At 38.3% G+C, this 14,213-nt stretch overlaps 1 protein-coding gene across 2 annotated transcripts in view; it reads left to right on the top strand.

Annotated features, from left to right (window-relative positions):
- The first annotated feature begins 802 nt into the window (after positions 1 to 802).
- Positions 803 to 14,213, top strand: part of LOC149150970 (FtsJ-like methyltransferase family protein) — a 62,641-nt gene continuing 49,230 nt past the window's right edge. The window contains exons 1-4 of one of the 2 annotated variants that reach the window (XM_089438936.1): positions 803 to 1,177; positions 1,295 to 1,372; positions 2,244 to 2,306; positions 2,457 to 2,558. In XM_089438936.1, coding sequence (XP_089295062.1) covers positions 1,100 to 1,177; positions 1,295 to 1,372; positions 2,244 to 2,306; positions 2,457 to 2,558 — 321 coding nt within the window. In that variant the 5' untranslated portion in view covers positions 803 to 1,099. Of the gene's footprint in view, positions 1,178 to 1,285; positions 1,373 to 2,243; positions 2,307 to 2,456; positions 2,559 to 14,213 lie in introns of both variants that reach the window. The other variant, XM_089438935.1, reaches the window with a different exon arrangement.

Here is a 14,213-nt window from a genome sequence, read left to right as displayed (position 1 = left end):
GTTGAATGTGGAGCATTTTGTGGAACAAATAGTGGGAAAACAAGGAGAGATCATAACTTCTTCAATTTTTTTAATAAATTGGATGCAAAAGGAGGCTAGATAGTCATTTTTGAGTATTCTGGATTGATTGGAGCAGGTTTCAGAAGTATTTGAGCATTGTAAACACAAATTTTTACACTTTCGAACATCATAGAGAGGCTCGAGCCATTAGACGTTGGACCAAGGAGAGGTAGCCCAAGAAGGGTGAACTCCTTTATCATGTGCTTATTGTAATGTGTTTTTGATAATGTTCTGTATATGTTTATGTTGCTGTCCAGTTTCTGATTTATGTTAAATTGCTCATAAATTAACATAAAAACTCTTCATTTCACTTGCAAAAATTAATGAATCCTTAAGCACGATGAAAGCATTTTGTTTATAATTTGAGGAAGTTCTTAGCACTGCAAACTAAATTCTAAATCAGATCACTATGGGACCACTAGTTTCCCTGCTTTTTGCCTTTTGTAATTCAATCATCTTATTATTCAAATTAATGATGAACTGACCCAACCTGCTAATAGTGCCCTCACTGAAAAGATAATACCAAACAACCAATGTTAAAGTACCACTGAAAGTATCACATTTCAAAATGAAATGTTTTTCCAAATCCACTACTCAAAAAATGCAAAAAATACACTATCATTCTTCCCAACCTTCTTTAGGTCATTGTGAACTTCCCAAACTTCTTTAGGTAATTATGAATATGCAATGTAGCTTCTGATTTAAACTCATCCGAGAGTCATAAATGACGCTATAGTTCACACATATTACAGAGTCTTCATTTCCTTTTAAACAATTTTATAGATCAATATAGACGTAAAAGGCAGAAACAGGTAATTGCAGCGATTGCCCTTGAAATAGAAATAATAAGAAGGCGACCAATGGATCCCAATTATTATACTCAGTTGGGATGAATATTGGATGGAAAGGAGTTGGCTTTTGCTACGGGCAAACCTACTGGTTTTGCCTATTGAAAACTCTTTCTCATACGTGAAACGAATCCTATCGAAAACGCAAGAGCAAAGCAATAACCATAACATCGAAGTTTGTGTGAGATAGGATGAGTGGGGCAGGACTTCCCGACTTCTTCTGCAGGGAGGCTCAGCGTCTTGGCTATGTAGCTCGATCTGCTTTCAAGGTATCTGTGTAGATAATTTTAATTTTAGCTTCATATTATATTTGACTCTTTTTCCTTTAGGTTATATCTGAAATTGGCTGAGGGTAGGGTGCCCATGGTATCGTATAGCTTTTGCAGATACAGAAACAGTTTAAAATTATAAAGCCTGGGGCGTCCATCTTGGACTTGGGATGTGCTCCTGGTGCTTGGTTACAGGTACATGCAATTTTTTAACGTACACAAATGCGAATTGCAATTTTCGCTGTAATTCACTCCGTTGCAATTTTGTTGTAATTTTCTTTGGGAATGCCGTCTACTCCGTTTTTTCGCTGAGCTGTCAATGTATTCCTTCATTTGGGCTAGAATTTTGAGTTTATGGTTCTTTCTCTGCACTGACAAGTAATTCATTCACCCGAGGCATTGCCGAATCAATCATATTGTATTTTTTCTCCTGCAATTTATTTGCTTTCTGGATTTAGGGCCATTTCGCATACGAAAACACAATAAGGCTATTTTTCAGGATTGATTTACTTCGCTGGTTTTGTTAAATATATTCATTATGTTAAAACATTTGAATTAGAAACTACTGCGTTTGGTGATATCTTAAACAAGATCGTTGTCTACCTCAAAGGGATTTAGTGTGTTTAAATTTGAACATTTTGCAGAATTCATTTACTTCAGAGGGATTTATTGTGTTTTAATTTGAAACATTTTCCAGAATTCATTTTACTTCATTTCAGTCCTTTTTTCCCAAAGGAATTTTGTATTTGGAAAATTTAAAGGATACCTTCGTTGTTAACCCGTTGGCATAGTTTACTGTGTCTCATCAAGGGGAATTCATACTAAACACCTCCTGACACGAAACTAGCCAAATGCCCAATAACATTAGTGACAACGGTTTAAGCTAATCACATTTTATTTGAATCTAACTTATCAAAGAGTTTAAGAGTTTCTTTAGATTACAAATGCCATATTCACATTTCAAGGTATTAAAGAACCTATTCCTCTGACTAGTGTATCCTCCTAGTGGGGTGGGTCTCACTCGTATCATTCGATGTAACTGTATCTCTGTGTATCCCTGATCCAGGTTGCTTGCCAGAACTTGGGTCCTTTGAGCAAGGGTGGGGCAGTTATTGGGGTTGACGTAAAGGTGCGTCTTTGGCACTTCTCATTTTGTCAAGCACATTCTGATGATGTTCTTTCAGTGTCCAGTATATGCAGCTTGTATAAGATCTGATTATTGCAAAATATAGGAGGATACTCATGCGTGTGTGAATAAAATTGGGGGTTTTCAGAACAGAAGGTGAAGGTGCCTTCATCTCATTGTGATGAACGAGTCCAAACAGTATGTGGGGATATTATGAAACTCAAGTTCGGACAACTTAGAGCATTGTCACCTCAGGTAATGTGATAATATTTTAGAATTGGATGAACTGCGTTTTTAATTGAATACTTTTGAGATTAGAATCCACTTGTTTATACTGTACACCCGGTTTTTCTACTTCTATATTATCAGAGTTGAAGCGTATCTGTGAAGTTTTATTGAACCGTTCTCATGATGGTAGTGCTATTTTCAGCAACGAGCAAGTAGCTGTAATTGTTTTCATCAAAGTTATGCATGTACATTACTTGTGCAACATTTTTCCTTACTGGAATTTAGTTCTATTAGGCTAGAAGAATAAATTACCAGTAAACAGAGTTATATTAAAAACAAAGTGTTTCCATCTATCAGACTTGCTTCCATCGAAGGAATCACAAGTATTTGTAAAGTTAAAAGACATTAATTGTTTGAGGGTTCCACTGCTTTACTTTAGGACAAAATAACTGAATTACAGATTACATGGGATATAAGGATCGAGTTGCTGATATGAGAGATTCATGACGAGAGCATGAATCTCTCCTGTAGATTGCATAACTCGATTTTGTGGGATCTAATCCATCATACTGCACCAACAAACTTATGCTCTGTCATGTTACTCTATCCACTGCTTAAGACTGTTTGACTGGGACATTGAACGAGCTTTGATGATGACATGGATGTTTTTTGGCTGCGTTCCATAGGTGGAAAACCATCTCCTTGGCTTTTGCCACATCCCTCAATTTTTAGTTTTGCTGGACCATATCTGGAAATATGATAACCTGCGATTTGGCTACAGAAAGGAAGAGCAGCTGCAGAATATGTCAGTTTCCACAACCATGACACTTTGAACTGTTTTTATAAATAAACATACAAAGATATAGAAAGATGGACATTATTTCCTTGAAACTTTCCACCTGTAACCACTGTAGCTCATATATGGTTTTTATGCACAAATGATAGCATAGGATTGTGAAATGATGGCTATGGTAGGCTTCTAGGAGTAAATATAGGGAAAACTAAGGACGACAAAATGACAAAAAGAACTTATTTTTGAACATCAACAAAAATCTTGCCGACTCCTTATACTGTTGTCTGTAAGGCCTCTAAATCTTCTTCTAAAGACAGCAAATAATTTCTTGATGTACGCTAACTTCACCAACTTCATCATGATAATTGGCTAAATGATTTTCAATTTTAATTACATTGTTGCCAACAAATTTTGGAAATTGGAAGCCACGTATTATACTTCTATGGCATGTTATGTGGGGATCCTTGGATTGGAGCGTAATAAATATTCTTTACATATGGCTGTTCTGAGCTTTCAACAAATAAAACTCTTATATTTCCAAGGATTTCAAGATTCTTATTCAAGGGAGCTTGAGAACATCTCTTGATTCTCTTCCTATAAACTTTCTCTGGATCAACAAATCTTGGAGAAAGCTTCTGGGAGGAACTCCTTGTATAGTATTTATGATGTGAAGTTTCATCTCGCGGACTCACCAGATGAGTGTTTTAGATAAAGATTTAGAGACACTTATCAAGTCTGCCAAAGCATTATCTTCTTGATTTCCAGGAAATGAACTTTTCCCCTGGCAATGAATCCAATTGTCACCACTTGATCTCACACCCTATGTGCAAAGGCTCCACCAGGTGAAAGGACAAATGAGTCACCATTGTCACCTTTGCACCCTCTTCCCCCACTTTCTGAGGAATTGCAATCACCACCAGGTTGGCTTCCCTATTTCTATATATTCTTCAAGTGTATGATGATTGACTTCTTTATAATGGTATAGTTGACAATCCACTTAGTTTATTTTTATTCGAGAAATATTGGTCTATATACATCAACCTATTCAAATGGGATGATAAGTATGACTTGTGTTTATGGGCTGAAAATGATCAGTGATGAAGGTACAATCTCAAGGTTCTGTTGGCTGTTTGGCAGACAGATTTTTACACACATATGGATCTGCTTTCATGAATTGTTTGTGAAATCAATAAGTACGGATTTTGTGTCTTTTTATAGATCTGATTTTAACCTTAGCAACCAGTGAATTTATGGCTGTAATGAATCATGAATTTTCAAATTTAGCAAGTGAAAGACAAATGGATAAGTGACAGCTTTCTTCAAATATAATTTCCAGTACCAAGAGAAAGACTAAGGGACATATAAATCTGCTCTTGAGTCTTAAAGTATGCTGTTAGAGGGTTCAACTTGCAGTTTTATAGCTTCAAACTCAAGTCTAGGATTTAGGTATGAAAAACAGTGTATCTAGACTTCTAGTTCTTAGGGCAGATCTGGAATATGGTGAGTTTCTGTGATTTCCAGATTTGTAGAGCAGAAATAAAATGAGTCTCCTGCATAGATTTTGTAGTGGTTGTAAGGTGTTACCGATGCCTAATAATACATAGGGCATATGGGGTCAAGTGAGTGTTAAATTGGCAGTTCAGTGACAATTTCCAATTGTTGGACTAGATTCCTCTTTCCGAGAGGACCAAAATTGACCTTTGAAGCAACTGAATTTGGATAAGGAAAAGTGTATTTTTGAAGTCAAGCCCACAATGGCACATTTGTTCAAGTCGGCCTAGAAGCTAAATGATCCCTCCTCCAACGCATATAAATACAAGTGACCTCAAGCTCATTTGGACATCACAACATCATCTCATCTTCTCTCTCTCAATCTGATTAGTTCGTACAGGTCTGAGGCAGCTCTTTTCTGCACACGTGCGAGTAGGAAGGAGGACAATTTCAGGAGGCCAAAAATCTGAAGTTCATCTACACTTTGACCAGCGTTGACCAAGGGTCATTTGGCATCTTTCTAGTTCGATTTTTCTGGGGTATCTCTGTCTCACTAGGCTGCATTATTTGGCACAGAAAGGTGATTGGAGCACTTTGACCTGCGTTGACCACAGGCTTTGACTGCAGATCTGACCACAGGATTTATCTCTCCGTTGACTGGGCTTGACTGCATGTTTTTGGACTGTTTTTGCTTCTGTTTGACCAGCACTTGAGGCTGCACTTTTTGACCTTTGACTGAGTCTGATTGGAGCACTTTGACCACAGAATTGTGGACTGGTTAGGGCACGTTGACTGCTGTTGACTTTTCAGATTTGCACTTTATGAAGTTGACCAGATTTGACTTTTTCATCATTGGCATATTGGATCTTGGATGGTTGATTTGTTGGATAAGTCAAAGCCTTGACTTTGACTCTTGTTTATGGATTTGACTCATTGTACTCTTTGCTGAACATTTTAAGACAATCTAATAGAAGAAGAATTTTCAAAGGGTTTTCCCCCTTGTGGGGTTTTTCCTTGGTCTTTGACCAAATTGGTGTCTCTTGTTGATGCTCTTGATTGTCTCTTATTGTCATTGCATTTACTGTTCTATCTTCAATTACTGTTGATTATTGGAAGAATTAATTGTTATTGAAAAGATTGCTTATTGAAGAATTGAATTGGGCTAAAGTAATTGATATAGCATAGAGTAGTGGAAAAATTAACATGGTATCAGAGCTAAGGTGAAGGACAAGCCCAAAGAAGATGAGCTAAAACAATCATCTTTGGAAAAGTTGAAGGAATCTATCTGAACAGGTCAAGATGACTACCTCATACTTCAAGGAAGCTGAGAAGCTGGGAGACTCATCAAATTTTGCTGCTTGGAAGATTAGGTTGGAAATCATATCGGATGACAATGATGTTTTGGAGTACATACAAGGAAAAGTTCCCGAGCCCCCAAAAATGCTCTGGTTACTGCCAAGAACAAAATACAAGAAAGGTGAGTTAAAAGCAAAGAAAATTATTGTTGATGGTTTGCAAGATCATTTACTTGTCTATGTTGGAAATTTGAAGAAGTCTAAGGATATGTATGATAAGCTAGCCGACATGTATGAGGTCAACAATTTGAATGAAATCATCTCCTTGAAAGATCAACTCAAAGATATGAAAATGAATAAAGGAGAATTTGTGCAATCCTATATCATGAGGATATCTCGTCTTAAAGATAAATTGCAGAGAGTTGGGAAATTGTACCTGACAAGGAGTTGGTGTTGGTAACCTTTAGAGTTCTCTCTCCTATCTGGGATACCTTCATTAACACCATAAGCAATAACAACTATTTCCAGTGATTTGATGAGCTAGTTGGAAATGCACTCAAGAAGAACCCAAGATGATCTCAAGGGGAAGGAGTCAAAAGCATGCAGAAGGAGAGCCATCTGCTTTTGTTGCTCATGAAAAGAAAAAGAAAGGAAAGTGAGGTTCATCAAGCTCAAGGAAGCCTGCTACCCAGACCTCTAATAGAAGGATAATTGATGCCCTAGGTGACCTATGTAGGCTAGACCTAGAAAAAAGAGAGAAAGGTGAGAAAAATATGCTTTAGGGTGATCACCAATGGAGGAACAATGCCTAATCCTTTGGGAGAAATGGAGTCAAGAAGATTCCAATGTTTGGGATGGTTTCACTTCATCAAGGTCTTTATACTTCGATGTGTAATATGTGATGACTTATCAAGATAAAAATATCTCTAGGAACATTCACTTATTCAAACACGGCCCATGACATGATTCAACACTATAAACAGACACATTTTCACCATTTCACACAAGAAAAGCAACAAATATCAACCTAGTATAGTGAAATTCCCTAGCAACATGCATGTGACATAAGGAAATGATAAAATAGCATTAAAAGAGAACTTACATGTGAGAACAAGTATATCCAATCATCATCATATGCCAATATAGAAGCTCCAAGACAAAAATGAAGAGATCCAAACATCAAAATTCATCCATCCATCCAATTTCTTCCTCCAAAGAGAATAGCGAAGATATCACAAGAGAATATGATCCAATCCAAGTGATGATGAGAGAATGAATCACCTTTCATCTATTTATACATTTCCTAATGAATTCGATTTAGCTAATTAGGCCTAATTTAGCCCCTAAAATAAAATAATGTGCAAAATAACAAAACTTTTGGTGACAAGCCCACCAAATAGCTCACTAATGTAAAGATAAGCCTCTCAAGAGGATTGAATGATCAACAAAGTAAGTCATTTGGCCTTTGAGGAGGCCTGATGAGGTCCAAGGGGTGCCATGATGAAGAAAATGACTCCAAGCATAATGGACAAGGGGTTGGCCTCTTGTAATCCAATCAAGAACCTGTGGTGCTCCTAAGTGGGTGTGGGGCACAAGGACATCCTCATGGGTCTCCAAATGGATCAAATATGCCTGTAGACCATCTGTAAGGGTTGGAGTGATGACATAAACCATCCATCTGCAGCAGGAGGCATCCTGGAGCATCTGCCAAGTGTATGGTGCAACTGTGGAGTCGGTTGGGCATGGTGGACCAGGTGCATCATCCTCATCCAAAAGGTGGAACACGAGCAATCAATGAACACTGTTGGGGATCCATGAAGTGCTATTTGCTATGGTGGAGGCCCATGGCTCTCAACGCTCACCCTACAAGTGCCAATGTGGCCCTATGGAGGACTAAGACCCCGTATAGGGAGACCAAGCCCTAAATGAAGACCCACCTGCAATCTTGCATAAGATCCAATGCGTCCCCTTGCCTTCCAATACAACAAATCATTATAATAATTAAGTAATAATGCTTACAAGTTAGGGGGTTAATGGGGCACTTCATGGTGGCATGCCCTTCCATAGTGGGCTTTGGCAAGTACAAGTGTCTCCAAGCTCAAAAGGGGGTTAACCAAGGAATTTATTAGGTGGTTTCAACCTGTAAAGGGGATGGCATGTCCATAGTACATCCTTTAAGAGGTAGGCGGTAAATGATATAATGATGGAGTGGAGTGGGGATTAGAGGAAACATCCAAACCACATGTCAAGGTACATTAGTTAGTTATAAGAAGGGAAGCCCACACCAGGGTATCTGAATGTAGAAGGGAGCAAATTGTGGTTCATGAGTTACTCCGACCTTTGTTTTTCCACCCTTCTTCATATGCCTTTTACCTTTGATTGATTTTCTTTATAACTACTCGAGGCTCTAGGGGATGGAGAGCATAACACGTAATATGTAGTAGTGGATACCCCCTTGAGGTGGGGCAGTTCATCGCCCACTAGGGGTTGGGACAATCATGGGTTCCTTAATGATGGAGTGGGTACATCTAAGGCCCATAGGAACTAGGGTGATGGCCATGAATGTTATGAAACCAGCTCACAAAATAGAAGAAAAGATAGATAAATGCTTGCAAAATCAGCCTCTTCGAGGGGGCAACCTCCTTTACATTACACAAATGAACAATTCTTGGATGATACAAATGACAAGACCTCCTTTCTATATATATGAGTCTAAGGGGTCATAATGTAATCAGAGCCGACATAACAATAATAATGTAAGGGCATAACAATAACAATAGTGGGCTTCTATGGGGCACAATAATAACAATATGGGGACTACATGGGCACAACAATATAATAAGGGGGTTGCACTAATAACAATAAGGGGTTACACTAGTAGTATAGGGACCTAACATGCCCCTCTCATTCAAAAAGTGTTGTATTCAACGCTTGAGTAGTTTTGGATGCTTCTATATAAAATTTTTGTCCTCCCATGTGGAATCTTCAACGGGTAAGTTCTTCCACTTGATGAGATACTCTGAAATTGATCGATTTCATAGTTGTCGGGTTCTTGTTTCCATGACTTCTTCAGGTTCCAATATGATTTTTCCTTCCTCGTCAAGTTCCAACAATATTGTTTGAACTAGGAGCTTGTCACTTATAAACTTCTTTAAGCATGAAACATGGAAAACTGGGGGCACTCGGGAAGATGAAGGAAGCTCCAATTTGTATGCCATAGTACCAATCTTTTGCAGTGCCTTGTAAGGACCATAGTACTTTGGTGATAATTTATTATCCTTCTTAGCTTGCTTGAGGGACATTTGTTTGTATGGTTGTATTCGTAAAAATACCTAGTCCTTATATCAAAACTTCTTTCGCTGCGATGTTGATCTGCCTGTTGTTTCATTTGATTTTGTGCCAAAGTGAGGTTATCCTTTAAGAGTTGGAGAAATTGTTGTTGTTGAGGGTCTACCTTAACACCTTCATGAGGTACAATATGACCCAAGTATTCCACCTCTTGTACTCCAAAGAAATATTTGGAGGTTTTTGCATATAATTGTTTCTCATCCAATAGTATGAGCAATCTATCAACATGTTGAACATGATCCTTCCAAGACTTGCTGTAGATTAGTATATCATCAAAAAATACTAACACAAATTTTCTAAGGAAGGGTTTGAAAATGGAATTCATCAAACCTTGGAATGTAGAAGGTGCATTGGTAAGGCCAAAAGGCATGACCAAAAATTCATAATGACCCTCATGAGTTCTAAATGTTGTTTTCGGAATGTCTTTAGTCTTCATTTTGATTTGATGATATCCTGCATGAAGGTCCAACTTGCTGAAGTAAATTTCTCCATGCAATTCATCCAATAATTCATCAATGAGAGGAATGGGAAATTTATCTTTAATAGTGAGCTTGTTGAGCTCTCTATAATCCAGACACATGCGCCATGATCCATCCTTCTTGTGCACCAATACTACTAGAGCAGAGAAAGAACTTTGACTAGGTTGAATTATACCAGCCTCTAGCATTTCTGCAACCATACATTCAATTTCACTCTTTTGTGCAAAGGAATATCTGTAAGGCCTGATGTTTGGAGGAACACTTCCTGGAAAATGAATAGCATGATCATGATCACAAATAGGTGGGATGCCTTTGGGAGTCTCAAATACCTTGGAATTATTGTCCAAGGCTTTTTGGAGATCTGGAGAAATAAATGATTTTGACATGGGAACCTCTAGCGAACATAATTGTGCAATTACGCCACGATTTTCTTCCTTTAGAAGCTTTGTAATGCTGTTAGAGCTGATTATCTTTCTCGGTTTCCCTACGATACCCCTTAATTTAACTTCCTTTCCTTCTGAAAAAAATTCAAGAAGAGTTCTTGAAAATTAAAAGTTATCGTACCCAAAGATTGTAGCCATTGGACACCTAGTACAACATCAGTACCACTCGTTGGAATGGAAAGCATTGGACTATTCAAAACATATTCTCCCATGGATAGATTGATATTATGGCACTTTCCAGAGCAATTTATGGTTATTCCATTTGCAACCATCACTTGACACTCTGGTGCTGGATATAGGAAGCAATTCAATTCCTTCACTATCTTACAATGAATAAAATTATGGGTACTGCCCGAATCAATCAACACTATTACCTTTTTCTTCTTGATATGTCCTTCTATCTTGATAGTTTGAGGAGTGGTAATTCCTGCCAATGCATTACAATATATGGTTGGATTCATTTCTTGATGCTCGATGTGATCTTTCACTTCTTTAACCTTTTTCTTCTTGATATGTCCTTCTATCTTGAGAGTTTGAGGAGTGATAATTCTTGCCAATGCTTTACAAGATATGGTTAGGTTCATTTCTTCTTTCTTTGGGGTTGGTTCTTGGTGTATATCCTCTTCTTTTGACGTTTCTTGATCCTTTTCTTCCTCCTCTTCACAATCTATGTAAAATAATTTCTTCTCAACACCTTTAGTGTATTTGTTATCACAACTGTAACAAAGCCCTTTTTCTCTTTTTTCTTCCAGTTGTTGTCGTGTAAACCTCGTAGGTTGTGGAAGGCTAGGAGCAAAAATACTTCCATATTTATAGTTGTGAGTGGTAGGATTCCTTGTTTCCATAATTCCGCTTTCAATTTTTCTTGCCAACTTGAATGCCTTCTCCAATGAATCAGGTTTCCAAAGACAAACCTCATGTTGAATGTTATCTTTTAAAGTCCCTATGAAGACAACAATCCTTTGCTTCTTTGGAATATCATTTACCCTTATATTCAATTTTTGGATGTCCTCAATGTGCTCTGACATTGAACCCTTTTGTTTGAGATTTATCAATTGGCTAAAGAAGGTGTTACTCTTTGTATCCTCATAATGTGTTATCATTTCCTCCATGAAAATTGACCAAGTGACAAGTGGTTTATGAGAACAAAGCCCTTTATACCATAAAAATTGATTCGGTTCTAAATATAAAGATGCAATATGTACCTTTTGTAACAATTGTACACCATGTAGATCAAAATATTGCTCCATCTGTAGTATCCAATTTACCGGATCCTTGCCATCAAACTTCCTCATATCGCTTTTTCTTGATCTTAGGAGCTCGATCTTGAATCTGCTATATCTCTGTAATTTTGGATCTCCAAGGTCTGAAATTGCGTCCTGCGGTAGCCCTCTGAGTTCTCTTTCTAAACCCGCAAGTCTGATCAAGATTAGATTCTCCAAGAAAGAGTTATGCCCAATCTCCCAAGATGGCCTGATTATATACTTTTTTAGTAGAGCGAACTTGTACAAAGTGCCACGTGTCACTGTTTCGACCTTCGGACCTGAAACTAAAATACAGAAAATTCCAGGCTGTCCTCTTTCTGTAACTTATGAAATTTCAGTCTGATACTCAGATAGAAAGTTATGATGATATTCCCAAGGTTACTTGTTTGGGATGTAATTCGGGAGCCTGTAGAAATCCTAAATGTCTTGGACTGTATCTTTGAAAATACAACGAAACAAGATCTGAAATTCGGGCTCGAGCTTCACCCAGTTTTCGGCTCAAATGGGTTTTAATTTTAGAGTCTGAAACTTTCTTGAAAAACAATTATAGCGAAAATTCCACAATGACCTGTTTGAGATGGAATTCTGGAGCTTGCAAAAACCTTAACTTCCTCAGATCATATCTCCGAAAATATAGCGAGACAAGCTCTGAAATTTGGACCCGAGGTTTAGACCGATTTCGTCTCAAATGGGTTTTTCTTTTAGCTTCTGAAACTTCGTAGAGAAAAAGTTATAGCGAAAATGCCATGATGACCTGTTTGGAGCAGCAAAACCCTATAATCCAAAGCACTGATACCAAATGTTATGAAATCAGCTCACAAAATAGAAGAAAAGATAGATAAACACCTTCAAAATCAATGTCTTTGAGGGGGCAAACTCCTTTACATTACACAAATGAACAATTCTTGGATGATACAAATGACAAGACCTCCTTTCTATATATAGGAGTCTAAGGGGTCATAATGTAATCAGAGCTGACATAACAATATTAATGTAAGGACACAACAATAACAATAGTGGGCTTCTATGGGGCACAATAATAACAATATGGAGACTACATGGGCACAACAATATAATAAGGGGGTTGCACTAATAACAATAAGGGGTTACACTAGTAGTATAGGGACCTAACAATGAATAAGGGGTAGAGATCATGTTCGGCTTTTGCCCACGTGCTAAATTGGTATGTCTTGACCATCTTTTGCATTTTGTGGTACATTTCCTGTTGAGAGTGGCCAAATTATGCTTTTTACTTTCTTTTTAACTACATCAACCTCCAAGGCATCGTTCCAGGGTTGACCCAAAGTGTGGAGAAGTGGAGGGGGAGGGGGAGACTAACCCTATTTGGACCCAAATGGGAAAAGAGATGAATGGGGCTCAAATAAGTGGAGAGGGAGTAATGTAGGTGGTATCGGGAAGCGGGACCACGCAACCAAAATCGAGATTTCCCATGTAGTGCCAACCCTAAAGCTAATGGCCAATAAAGGAGATCCCATGGGACTAAGATACAAGGGTAACCACGAAATTCGGGCAATGGAGACAAGAATACAAACCTAACCCACTCTTTCCACCGAATCCCCCCACCAATTCATGCCCAAAAGTGCCCATGACAAGTAAGGAAAACTACTCAACTATACCAATGAAAAGTTGTACCTTTGGGGTCAGGAGGCCCACCTTCAAACATACATTCATAACAGATGGGTGAGGGACCACATGGATGGCTCACGTGGCAGAGAAAATGGCACATCGAGCTATCTGGCGCTGCAAGGGGTTGCTGGCTGCCGCTGAGGACCATCTAGGAGAATTTTTTTCTCCTATATATACTACCCACAAGTGGTGGGTAACATTTGGCTCGAACTGGGACATGAACTCTCGGACAAGTGGGTGAAGCTACTTGAACGGGAGGTCATGAGAACACCAACAATCTCTTGGTTACCGTAGACCTGCTACCTGCACATGTCAAAGACTAAACACACAGGGCAACATGTTTTTGTGGTGTCTTATGATCACCCATGCTTAGTGTTAGGCCGTAAAATCAACAGAAAAGTAAAACATGCAAATTTAATCTAAATGCAACTACTCTACCATGAGAAATATCATATGATGTTAGTTCTAATGAGAAAAGGAGCATGTAATTCATGCTACTCTAACATGCATATGGCAAAGCTAATATTAAGTGTAATCATAAAGCCAGTGCAACCAACATATCATCAAATCAATATAAATATGCCTGCCTATATGATTACTCATGCAACAAATCCCAAAGCGAATGCAAACCCAAACACATGGAGGATGCTGTGGGCGGGAGGTGGGAAAATATGGTTTCCATGTGAGGTAAGAGGAATCCCTAAGAGAAGGAACACGAGTCAATCTAGAAATGCAGAGCCTTCCTCTAAGTACACAATGGTGGAATGAATGATTATCCTTAAGAACTTCTTATCACAATCATTGCTCATAATATTGTGCTTTGAAGATGTCACAAGGTTGTGATGAGAGGGGAATGAAGGGTGAGGGAAAGAAGGAGTGCAACAAATAGGTTTCTTAAGGTGATGGTCACATCGGAGAGGG

Source organism: Pinus tabuliformis, chromosome 9, assembly GCF_031772625.1.
Source record: "Pinus tabuliformis cultivar Carrire ecotype Pingquan chromosome 9, CPIR1, whole genome shotgun sequence".
NCBI classification, from domain to species: domain Eukaryota; kingdom Viridiplantae; phylum Streptophyta; class Pinopsida; order Pinales; family Pinaceae; genus Pinus; species Pinus tabuliformis.
Note: the sequence above shows the minus strand (reverse complement) of the source record. Positions and strands in the feature narration are given on the sequence as shown.